The sequence below is a fragment of the Podarcis tiliguerta genome (genome assembly GCF_965153285.1).
Source record: "Podarcis tiliguerta genome assembly, chromosome: 1".
Taxonomy (NCBI): domain Eukaryota; kingdom Metazoa; phylum Chordata; class Lepidosauria; order Squamata; family Lacertidae; genus Podarcis; species Podarcis tiliguerta.
Window position 1 is genome coordinate 5,567,655 of NC_139534.1, and position 12,311 is coordinate 5,579,965.

Here is a 12,311-nt window from a genome sequence, read left to right on the forward strand (position 1 = left end):
TACAAGAAACAGATGGGATGCAGGTGGCGCTGTGGGTAAAACCTCAGCGCCTAGGACTTGCTGATCGCATGGTCGGCAGTTCGAATCCCCGCGGCGGGGTGCGCTCCCGTTGCTCGGTCCCAGCGCCTGCCAACCTAGCAGTTCGAAAGCACCCCCGGGTGCAAGTAGATAAATAGGGACCGCTTACCAGCGGGAAGGTAAATGGCGTTTCGTGTGCTGCGCTGGCTCGCCAGATGCAGCTTGTCACGCTGGCCACGTGACCCGGAAGTGTCTGCGGACAGCGCTGGCTCCCGGCCTATAGAGTGAGATGAGCGCACAACCCTAGAGTCTGTCAAGACTGGCCCGTACGGGCAGGGGTACCTTTACCCTTTACCTTACAAGAAACAGCTACAGTTCAGGATTATGCGTCCAAACCCATTGAGTCATATTTGGGGAGTGGCTTCCTTTGATTCCCGCGCCAAACGTCTTTGACCCGTACGTTTCATTTTCCTCCTTTGTCTGTGCTGATTTGAAAGCTCCCTCCCTTCCAGAGTGTGAGCTCCCTTTCCGAGCCTCTGGGCGGTTGAAGGGCTCTGCATTATCCCTGAGCCCCTGCTCTCCTTGGCTACTCTCCGCCCTCTCTTCCGCTTCCTCTGTCTCTGGGCGGTTGAATCCCCAGCCCCTGCTCCGCCTCTTCTGTCACTTCCTCCTCCCAATTCTCCCTGACACCAACCGCCTGCAGAGCAGGAATCTCAGCTCAAGCATCCATGACAGATGGCCTTCCAACCTCTGCTTAAAAACCACCAAGGAAGGAGAGTCCACCACCTCCAGGGAGGGACCATTCCACTGATGAACAGCTGTTACCATCAGAAATTCATCCCTGGAGTTTAGTCGGAATCTCCTTTCTTTTAACTTGAAGCCATTGCTTCAAGTCCTATCCTCCAGAGTAGGAGAAAACAAGCTTGCTTTATCTTCCATGTGACTGCCCTTTAGGTATTTTGAAGGTGACTATCATATCTCCTCTCAGTCTCCTCTTTTCCAAGCTAAACAGACCCTGCTTCTTCAACCATTCCTCATAAGGCTTGGTTTCCAGACCCTTGGTCCTCTTGGTCGCTGTCCTCTGCACATGTTCCAGTTTGTCAGTATCCTTCCTAAATGGTGGCTCCCAGAACTGGACACCTTGGCTTTGTGGAACATGTTATGCAGTCTTTTAGCCAATGTGTGTTAACTTTTGTTGCAAATTTGCTTGTCATTCATTTATAATGAATACAACATTTGTACTAAAGTGTTAGTAATATGCAAATTTAAATTTAACAAGTGTGGTTACTCAGTTAACCAACTGATTAGCATATTGATTAAATGTAAATACATTTTACTGTTTGGTAACAAGAAAAAAAAACTGATTGTCTTTCTCTCCCTGGGTTTTGGGAGGGAGGCACTGACCTTCGGAGTTTGGGAAATTGACATATTACTTGTAATTCGCTGATTCTTCCAGAGAGATTGGGCACTGGAAGTTCTACACTGGTGTGTGCAAATCACAGGTGATTATAATCATCTGTTTTTCAGCTGGCTATACCAGTTAACATACTAGCTAAATTTAATTTAAACAGAATTGTAGAAGGCACTCATTACTTCCCCAGTCAAAGGTAGTTTTATGTTATCTTGAGATGCAAGTACAGTTGGACCTTGGTTCTCAAACACCCTGGTACTCCATGTTTTGGCTCCGAAATGCCGCAAAACCCAGAAGTAAGTGTTCCGGTTTGCGAGCATTTTTCGGAAGCCGAACGCCCGGCGTGGCTTCCAATTGAGTTTAGGAAGCTCCTGCAGCGAATCGGAAGCTGCGCCTTGGTTTTCAAACCGTTTCGGGAGTCGAATGGACTCCCGGAACGGATTAAGTTTGAGAACCAAGGTACCACTATATATTTACATAGGAATGACTTAGTTAATGTCACTATTTTATAAAAGCTGAGTAAACAAACAAGTATAGCATTTATGTTGTGTTAGTGACCAGGCCAATGACATTGGAAAATAGGTATACATTATGCTGAAGTAAATGTAACAGATTACTAAGTATAAGTATCTTATAAGCATCAGGTAGAAAGGAACAGATCCATAAAATAAATCTTGAGTTAATATCACTTTATATCTATATAAGCAAATAATTAGACTTGCCTTTTAACTTCATGATAACTTGCAATCCTTTTGGTCTTTTCTGACCATGTATTTGTAATGTATATTGTAGTAGTAGAAGAAAAATAATTTGAATAATTGCAAATATTATCAGTATTTGATGAATTAGGGTCTGCCAATTGAACACCTAAACCACAATATATCCAGATTTCTGAGTATAAATGTTATTCTTGTGAATATCGAGCAAAACACGAGATAATTCTCTGCTTAAAAGCATGATTATATGGTTATTTGGTTTCTGAGTCTTTTTTTCGGCTGATGTCGCTGGATGTGTAAAGTATTTCTGTGCAACCTTGAGTTTAAAAATATAACATTAAGAAATAGTCTTGAGGCTACAAATTGCTCACACATAATAGAAGCCTCAAACAGCTGTTTTTATTGCTACTTCTCTGTAATAGAAATAGACTGCAATCACAACATGAGAACAAGCAACAAAGGAATAAACTTCTGCTAAACAAGCATTAAAGGGCTGGTTTACAGAACATTTCCTGAAAACAAAGGCTGAACAGTTGAGAACAACAAGCTTCATCTGTCATGAAATGCTATCACAGTCTTCACTTAAAGCAGTATTAGAAAGGTTAAGGAGCCATCTGCTGGTGGCTGCAACAAAATGAAGAGCAAAGCACTCTAATAAAATTTCAATTATAAATTAATTGCATAGTCCATTTAATTATACATAGATTCAAACTACTCATGGATAATTCAAATGAAGTACTTTCATTGGAACATACAGTCTGCTACATATCTGCCAACAATTTCAATTAGATACCAGTGGATTGTGGGTGTCTCATTTGGTTAAAAAATACAGCAGAACAGCAGAATCTTGATCAGATCAAGACAACAGAATACCCCTCTTCTACACATAGGCTAATCTGCTCATTAATAGTTAATTCTTGTAAACTAGAAAATAGAGACCATCAGATAGATGATTTATCTGAGTTAATATAAAGTGGGAACACTCCCTGTTTTGCTTTAGGTTATTTAACAGCAAAACAAACAGTAATATTCTAGGATCTACGCCTGTCTATTTAACAATATTGATTATACTGTAGAAGCTTAATTGTACAGTGTGTATAACTGATCAGCTCCTTAGAACAAATGTATTTAAAAAACAAAAATGCAGGAAGAGAAGGAAAAATAGGAATTCCAAAGTCACCTAGTTTAAAAATCCATAATTTTAACTAGAATTATTTACAGAATAAATGGGTAGAATTATCAGTGAATTTATTATGTACTGGCTAAAGGGTGCATTTTATAATGTTCTTGGGTTCAGCAGGGTAAAGGGGTGTCAGGGGATACATTGTGCTCCTTCTGGGGTAGTTTGTCCACCTTTTGCCCCCACCCTCAGGGGCACTCAGCTCTCACCTGTGGCTCCTGGAAGCTATCAGCAGGCGATAGCAGCCACACCCCAGGAATGCCTTTGACTGGCCAGCTAGTCACCCAGGTGAGGGTGGCTGATGCATCTCAAACCCTCAGTGAGTTAGGGACTTCCACTGCATGTGAAGACTGAGTGGACAAGGTCAAGAAGGCTGTTTCTGCGCATTCTATAGAGGGAGCGAGGGGTAGATGGGGTTTGTCAACCTGGGAAAGGAGCCCATCTAGGAGAAGGAAATCTCTGATCCTAAACCTCCACTACCTTGGCATCTTTGGGATAAGAAAAGGTTATGGCAGAAGTTTTTAACCTGTGTGCCTCAGCACCCTTGGGTGACTTAATGATTGGTCAGGGGCGTAGGGAGGGGCAGCTGCCCCCTCAATAAAAATCAGTAAAAATGCAAAACTAACTGAGGTTCTGCCCCCCCCCCCAAACAAGAGGCCTTCCCTACCCCAACAAAAATCCTGGCTATGCCCATGGTCAAGGTCCTCCTCTCTTTCCTCCCCCCCCCCCTTCCTCACATCAGCCATCCTTCCTTCATATCTGCACATCTCTCTGAGTCCTTATCCCTCTCTCTCTGTCTCTTTCCCTGGCCCAGCCAGAGTCCTGCTCCTCAGTGGCGTAGCGTGGGGGGGTGCAGGGGGGGCCTGCCGCACCGGGCGCAACATCTGGGGGTTAGGGTTAGGGGGCGCAAATCCATGGGTTAGGGGGCGCAAATTACTTGCCTTGCCCCGGGTGCTGACAACCCACGCTACGCCACTGCTGCTCCTGCTCCTTCTCCTCTCCGCCAGTCCCGTCCAGATTCCTTCTCTTCCTCCTCGGCAGCCAAAGGAGCCCCATTTGAAAGTCGTTCCCTTGGCTGTGACTCCTTTGACTGAAGTCAGCGAGGAAGAAACTGCATGGTCTGGGAAGGCACAAAGAAGCTCCCATCCCTGGAACATGGCGCTGGGTCAAGATGCAGAACTCTCGTCTTCACTTAGCCTGACTGGTATATTGTAGTGTTATGACGTGAAACTCTTTCACCTCTCAGGTCGCCAAACAGCTACAACCATCAGTCATATGGATTGGAGACGCGGAGAAAACTTTCTACAAGAAGGTGCCTAAAGCTGAAAAGGAGGTAAATCCAGTTTTCCATACTATAGTAGCAGAATCACAGGTTCACAAACAAAAGGTAGCATTTCACAGCATCACAAGACTGAGTGGCTAGCCTTTGTTTTTCCTTTGAAAAACAGACTGCCTCTCATCCTCCACTGGTTGGTCACGAAACATATGCTAATTTCTGGCTTGTACAGAATTCTACACTGGGCCCTATGGAAATGGAAAAACCAAATCATTTTAAAAGGCAAAAAGGAGAGGCGAGTTTAAAAGTAAAGGTAATGGTGACTTTATGGAGAACATTGAAACCAAATTTTCAGTTTTGTATTGATGTTAGAATCTGAATTTTTTACTTTTTAGAAATCAGTTACATATAAGACACTCAAATGTGAGTCTTGAACAAGCACAGATGTATCAAGCTTCAGATCTTGAAACTCTTATCTACTCATTAATATGTCTTAATTACTTTCTATTCATCATTTGTTTTCGTGATAAAATGAAAACAGCAAATTTGCCTATTAGTGAAATATTAGTTGAAAAGAAGCTTTAATCCTGCAGATGTTACCCCTTGATTTTAGTTCTAAATTTGGTTGTTTCTAGGTGTAACTGCAGAGACATATGAGATAAGCTTTTCAAAAATTGCATGTAAATATTGAACCTGGCTTTGAGGTGACTGATGCCCTCTACTGGTTAAAGTTGGCATGAACAGCTTGCCACACTGATCTCATGGAATAAAGCTTAACGTGTTATTGGGCCAATGTTCTTCCACAAACTCTTTCATGTACTCTTATAGCAACAGAAAGTACTCCATTAAATGTTTTGCATCTCATACCCTAACATGAAAGAGTCCATTAATCTCAAACTGTTCCACATAAACACTTAAACTGTGACCAAGCGTTGATTTTGTACCCTTTGTGTGTAAACGTTTGAAGGTTCATAGAAGGCAGTCAAGTCAAAATGAAGCACATTGATTTCAAAGGGAGAATTTAACAAATGATTAAATCTCAGCCATCAATATTAGTGAACGCAATAAGTGTTTAGAGTTGGCTGTTAAAGCTGGTTAAAGCTAAGAGTCTGGTTACATGCAAGAATAGCCTGCCTAGTCCAGCATCCTGTGCTCACAGTGGCCAAACAGGGAGCAGAACATGAGCCCCCCACTCTCTCCCCTCCCCTGGTTTCCACCAACGGGTTTTCGGAAGCATGGCTGGTTCAAACCGTGGAAGTAGAGCAGGGGTATCCTGGCTCGTAGCCCCCAAGGACTTGTCCTATCCTCCTTTAAAGTCATCCAAGTTGGCGGCTGTCACTGTCTGCTGGGAGAGGGCATTTTGATCAGACATGCAGGAATAGCTTCTTCTTCCTGTTTTCAGAAGCTTCTGTTCAGAGTGCTGATTGACGGGTTCTTGCCCACTTCCTCTTCTCCTTTCCATGGCAGCTAATTCAATTTGAAATATTGAAAAGGGGGAATTAATTAGTTGAATGAATGTACATATAGCACTGTAAGAGATGAAGATGGGCGAAACATCATTCTGTACCTTATGAGATGCTGCTCTAATGAGGCCCCTAACTGGGTTTTCTGGCGTATGGGGGCTGCTGCTTGAAGGGGGAACCTTTCAAGTCCCCTGAATGTGAATGGAGCAACCCTTACTCCAGTCCCAATCCAGAATACCAAAGCACCATCCAATTAATTACTAGTATATCTATCAAATTTAGTTGCAGCATTTACAAACTTGTAATTAATTTAAACCAAAAACTAGCTTCAGAGTTGTGCTTTGAAAAGAACCATTTCTTTAGCATGGACAGGAGGACCATGCTAAAGATTAGTGCTGTACTTTGACTCCTGGATTCTAGCCTTGAAATCTTGTTACACAAGACTTCTCCCTATCTAAGCCAAGTTTTCCACAGATACAGCAGAGATCAAGTATATTCTTTTGTGGATTGAGTATTTTTTATTCCTAAGTATGCCACAGTATTTTAACTTAATAGTTACATGTGGGTCCCACTTAGCGAACACAATGTTTTTCCTGGAAATCGTTCGTTGGGTGAGTGTTCACATAACGAGTCCACAATTTCCATTATTTCCTATTGAAATATTTCCAATCCGGGATTTGTCTGATCTCTTCCCTGCCCCACTCTCTTAATGATTTCTTCCTGAAATGGCTTCAGCCAATCCACAAAAGAGAGATAAAGGGGGGGGGAATGTCTGAGCTCCCTGATTTATCCGATTTTTCCTCCTCTTTGATTCGTCTGATCTGCCCCACCCTTTGATTTCTGCCTGAAAATGGCTGTCGCTGGCCAGCAAAGCACAAAAAAAGGAAGTAAGGAATTCATCTGTTTGGATAAGTGAATCTGTGGGGCATATAGTGGGTTTTGGGCATAATTCTCTTAAGTGAGGATAAGTGAATTTTCAGATAGTGAGTGTGCAGATAGCAGGACCTGTGTGTAATTGGTATGGGAATGATTCCATAACTTAAAAACTGTTATCTGTTTACACACTCTTTCTTGTGTATATTAATAGCTTTGTTCCAAAGTGTGATCCATCAGGAAATAGGCTGCTGGAGTAGCAACATATATTTTACTGTAACATTGGAACATCACAATAATGATGTCAGAACATTACTTTGATACTGTCGCTAGATCAGTGCAGCTCAGCAGATATATAAACAGAATGTCTAGGAATTATTCCAATAATATTAACCTGAGTTTTAGCAAGCGTCTCAAGGCAGAGTTGTTAATTTGTAAATTCAACAAGGGTGGGTCTGAACCTGTAAATGAGCCTAAGCAAGAAAAGGAAGGACAGAATCACCATGACAAATCCTAGCAAATATTTGACCATGACAAATCCTAGCAAATCCTAGCACATATTTGTGCTATGAAGATTGAACAGGCTACCCAAAAAAGCTTTTGGTTTACTGTAATCAAAGCAAGTCCTGCCAAATAGAATTGACTATTCCTGCAAATATACGAGAAGTCTAATACTAAGTTATGCCTTCATAATCATAAAATCAAGTGAGTTTGTTCTAAAATTGTATATTGGTCCAAATAAAAGTTTCACATATGATACCTACTCCTATCTAACATTTCACTTACTTGTATTTGATCTGGAAGTTGGAACCCAGACGACTGAAAAAGCAACTTCCTAAAATTTTGAAAACCCTGAAAATTGAAGACAGAGTATTGCTAGTAGGAACCAGTAAGCGTCCCTTTGATGCAGACCTCAAACCCTTTTGCAGAGTTTACAAGAAAATCATTCTGGTTCCAAGGCCAGACTACTCATCAAGATTTGGCAAGTATCTGAAAACGTGATGAAACATTTGTAAAGTGCATTATATTAAATAGGCTGTCAGAAATGCATTCTAGACAAAGTTGTTTGCAGCGTGTGTTGTGCCCACAAGAGTTTCTCTGGGTTTCAAATGTGTCCATGGGCACAAAATGATTGGTGGCCCCTGGACTACATATTGTAACATGTCCCCTTCCAAAAAAACACCATCAGGAGTAGCAGACTATACAGTAGTTGGCTGCACAGTAAAAGTCAACCATTGGCTTGTTTCACTAAATCAAAGTTAAGATGAGGTGCAGTTTGTTTGCGTTCAGATGTAGCAAGTCACCACCATTGATTGAAACAGAAGTGAAAGTTTCTGATCTCCAGAGGAGACAAGGAGAGAGGGAGCATGCAAACCTGCAGGCCCTAAACCAGTGTTTCCCAAAGTAGGCAATACTGTCCCCTGGAAGGCGCTGGAACGATCCAGGAGGGCGGCAGGAGCCTCGGATGCAATGGGGGGAATTGGATTATAATAATGGGGTGGTGGAAACGTAAAGAAAGGAGAAAATTTTGAAAAACTGTTTCATCTGTTGTGTAATGACACTTCCTGCCAGTGGGGTTCTGTTGTGGGATGAGATGCCTCCCTTGAATCTGGCACTTGTTCTCAAGGCAAGAGGTTTTCCTGGGTTTGGGTGAACCCTTTTCGTCTTCACTCAGCCTGGGAAGTGGATCATAGCTTGCCTGACTATTTGGCAGGCGGGCTGCAACACCAAACCTGCCCTGCCCCTGGGGTGAATTGGACTGAGCACAGGGGGGCAATGAGTTGTGTTTTTGTTTAAGGGGTCCATAAGCCAAATAAGAGGGACGTGGGTGGCGCTGTGGGCTAAACCACTGAGCCTAGGGCTTGTCAATCAGAAGGTCGGCGGTTCGAATCCCCGCAACAGGGTGTGCTCCCGTTGCTCGGTCCCTGCTCCTGCCAACCTAGCAGTTCGAAAGCAGGTCAAAGTGCAAGTAGATAAATAGGTACCGCTCCGGCAGGAAGGTAAACAGCGTTTCCGTGTGCTGCTCTGGTTTGCCAGAAGCGGCTTAGTCATGCTGGCCACATGACCCAGAAGCTGTACGCCGGCTCCCTCAGCCAATAAAGCAAGATGAGCGCTGCAACCCCAGAGTCGTCCGTGACTGGACCTAAAGTTCAGGGGTACCTTTACCTTTTTAAGCCAAATAAATTTGGGAACCTCTGTCTGAAACCATTCTTTATGGTACATGCAAAGTAGGCCAAGGTTTATATTTTTTTACAGAGGGAAGGTACAATCACTCTCATACTGATGATTTGCCCTGGGATCTTAGTCTAATATGGAGAAATGGGTAGCCAAATTTTCTCCAGGGTTTTAGGGGTGATATAACCACAATTTATAGAACAGTACTGTAGAGTTGCCACATAGTTGGTCGCATTCATTTTAAAAGCAAGCAACTGAAATAAGCACCGTCAGAGCAGATTCCTGCAGCCATATGACCTCTGCTGAAGCAATTGTACTTTTACCTTTGGGGAGAGTTTTGCAGGATGAGCCAGTCCTGGGAATGATTTTGCACACACAGACAAAGGTTATAGCTTATTACATTCTGTGTCAGTTTTTAAAAAAAATATTGCATCAGGATATGAGGAACCACAATTTTGAGATTAATTGTAGTGTCCATTCAGAGTCTTCTGAAGAAAGTCAGCATGGGATACCAGACATTCTCGTTGTTTCTTAAATTAGTAGACATGCAGTCAGATGCTTAAACTTACTATTGTGTTGCTAGAGCTGCTACTGCTTACACAAGCAGGTTTCTGAACATTCAGGTCATAACCTGGTTGTCTTTTATTATTGGACAGTTTTATGGAAACACGTCATTGAGCAGAATGGAGGGGTATTCTCCAAAAACCTGAACATCAGCTGCCTGGCACAGGTTTCTGATGGTTACACTCAGGGACACATAATCAAAGCAGTTCAAGCAGTCTTAACGGAGCGACGCCTGATGCAGCTAAACAAGAAGCCACTGACTGCTGCTGAATTCCTGGTGTGCCTAGCCAGGCAGGATCCAGTTTACAAGGAGGAAGAAGAAACATACAAGGTAGTGCTTGCCTGGTGATAATCCTTTTTGCCTTAATTAAACAGAAAAACAGAGTTTTGCACAGCACTTTCAAGAGTATGGTTTGCCCCCGGGGTCTCAACATATATTTGGAGGTGTGTGTTAACATCCTGATTTCCCTTCACCTCCACAGATTTGGCATGCTGTGTGTGTTGCATACAGTACAGATATGCCTGATAACCTGTGATCTTTTGACCATCCTGATTTGGAGGGATAACGACTCCGCAGCATCTTGCACACCTGCCTTGCAGTCAGTTCTCACACATTCCATGTAGATACTACATTCCCCTACTGAGGTGAACTAGGGTGGTACAGTGGGGTCAATCCTGATGTCCCACTGCATCCTGTACACAATATATGAATGAGCCTTTTACTGTGTTTTACATACTGTATAACCCACCAAAATGTCTTCCAGCAAAGGGCAGGATACAAATTTTAAAAATAAATGAAGGAAATACAATAATGTGGAATGCAAGCTGATATTCTCTACCAACCATATTGAGAAAATGATGAGAGGGCAAAATCTGTTGGTGCAAGAAAATGTTTTGTTGACGAATTGGTTATACAACTGTCCCGTATTTACAAAGAGTTAAATATCCCACTGAAGATGACCAACATGCACCGAAACCAGCTATCTAGCATCTAGCCTATGTCTCATCAGTACATGTAGAAACATCATATTTTTTATTCTTTTATCACGTTTATATTTAAGCTTTCTTCCAGCAACCTCTGATTCTCCTGAGTCCACAGTCACATTTCAAATGAATATTTATTCTATGGAATCAGGCACCCCACTTTAGAATAACAGAAGTACTTTCTATTATTACTCTGCAAAACATGACATGCCTTACATGACATGCCTATAGTAAGAGTGCCCGTCCACAATGAGAAATACCCATTATCCCAAGTTTGTTGAGATGAATACCCAATGAATTCATTCTGTCAAGAAAGAGACCCATCTCAAAAGCAGCCATTGCCTACTTCTTGGGATACCGGCAGTGTTTTAAGGCCAAAGAATTCCTATATACTGTAGTATTTGAAAACCAAGTGTTGCAAAATGATTTTAAAATTTTCTATCTCCTAATTGTAATCATTGCCCGCTTGCGTCTTCTTCATTTTTGTAAAAAACGAAAACAGTATTAAAATTCCTAGCTGACATTCCTTGTTTAATTTTTGTAAAAAGAAAGAAAGAAAATCAGGAAAGCCTGCGACAAACAGTTAATGATTTCCCCGCTCACTGAAATCAGATAACCCAACTCACTCACTCATCTTGCGACATTGCCAAATTTCAAAGAACAGAATTTTCAACTACAGTTATATACCCTGGGAAATAGGGTTGATCACAGAGATTGTAATGCTATCATAACTATAGCAACTTAAGTACCACAGCTATGTATTCATGTTAATGAGCCACTTCAAGCAGATGATTGCTACTGTTCTCGTTATAATAGCGTTCTCAGGAGATCTAAAGACTGTGATGCCGCTTCTACATGAGCCACCCACAATTAGGGTTCTTATCTGAAAAGGACTACAGCGGGCAGAAAAATACATGTTACTTGCATACTTTCAAGCTTCTAAAGAAATTATTTCCGTCTGATTCTGTAGGCTTGGTATGCAAGGACTCCTTTGGGGAAAGCTCGAATCAAGTCGCTGACCGTGAATGAAGACACCGGAAAGGGGAAAGGGAAGGGGAAAGACAAGGGGAAGGGGAAAGAGAAGAAGAAGAAAGGGAAGAAGAAGAAGTAGGAGCGGTTGCTTGCTACTCAACACAGCTGATAGCATTGTTACCTATTGAATGGAGGGGGGGGGGGAGTCTTCCTTTGAAATCACAGTTCCCTGCTTGATATCCCAGAACAGCCTATATCTAAAAATGTATTGAACAAGGCATCAGTGTGACACTCAAATCCTTTAAGGTAAACTAGTGACCACTGAACTTTACTATTAATAATAATAATAATAAATTTTTATTTATACCCCGCCCTCCCCAGCCAAAGCTCTATTGCTACCTAGACTATTTCTTATAAACTCACATAGGATAGATTCTTAGAAATGTATTATTAAATTTATGGTAATCTGCCTAAAAATGTAATTGCATATTTAGATGTTTGTTTTTTATCATTCCTCCTCCTTCACGCTTTCCCCATTGAAGGTGCAGCTTAAACACATGCAAAGGAATCTCCTTGGGGCTCCACAAAGCCCCATTTCTCACTTTCCACCTTCTTCATCAGCCCACAAACAGCTGAGCAGTGAATGGGGAGTCCCGAAACTTGAAGAACTTGTCAGTGT

General features: G+C 42.2%; 1 protein-coding gene across 1 annotated transcript in view; it reads left to right on the forward strand.

The window, feature by feature from the left end:
- The window catches only part of DRC11 (dynein regulatory complex subunit 11), an 85,254-nt gene extending 73,288 nt beyond the window's left edge, over positions 1 to 11,966 (forward strand). The window contains exons 16-19 of the mRNA XM_083403223.1: positions 4,572 to 4,658; positions 7,742 to 7,919; positions 9,769 to 10,007; positions 11,631 to 11,966. Coding sequence (XP_083259349.1) covers positions 4,572 to 4,658; positions 7,742 to 7,919; positions 9,769 to 10,007; positions 11,631 to 11,771 — 645 coding nt within the window. The 3' untranslated portion in view covers positions 11,772 to 11,966. The remainder of the gene's footprint in view (positions 1 to 4,571; positions 4,659 to 7,741; positions 7,920 to 9,768; positions 10,008 to 11,630) is intronic.
- Positions 11,967 to 12,311: the final 345 nt, after the last annotated feature.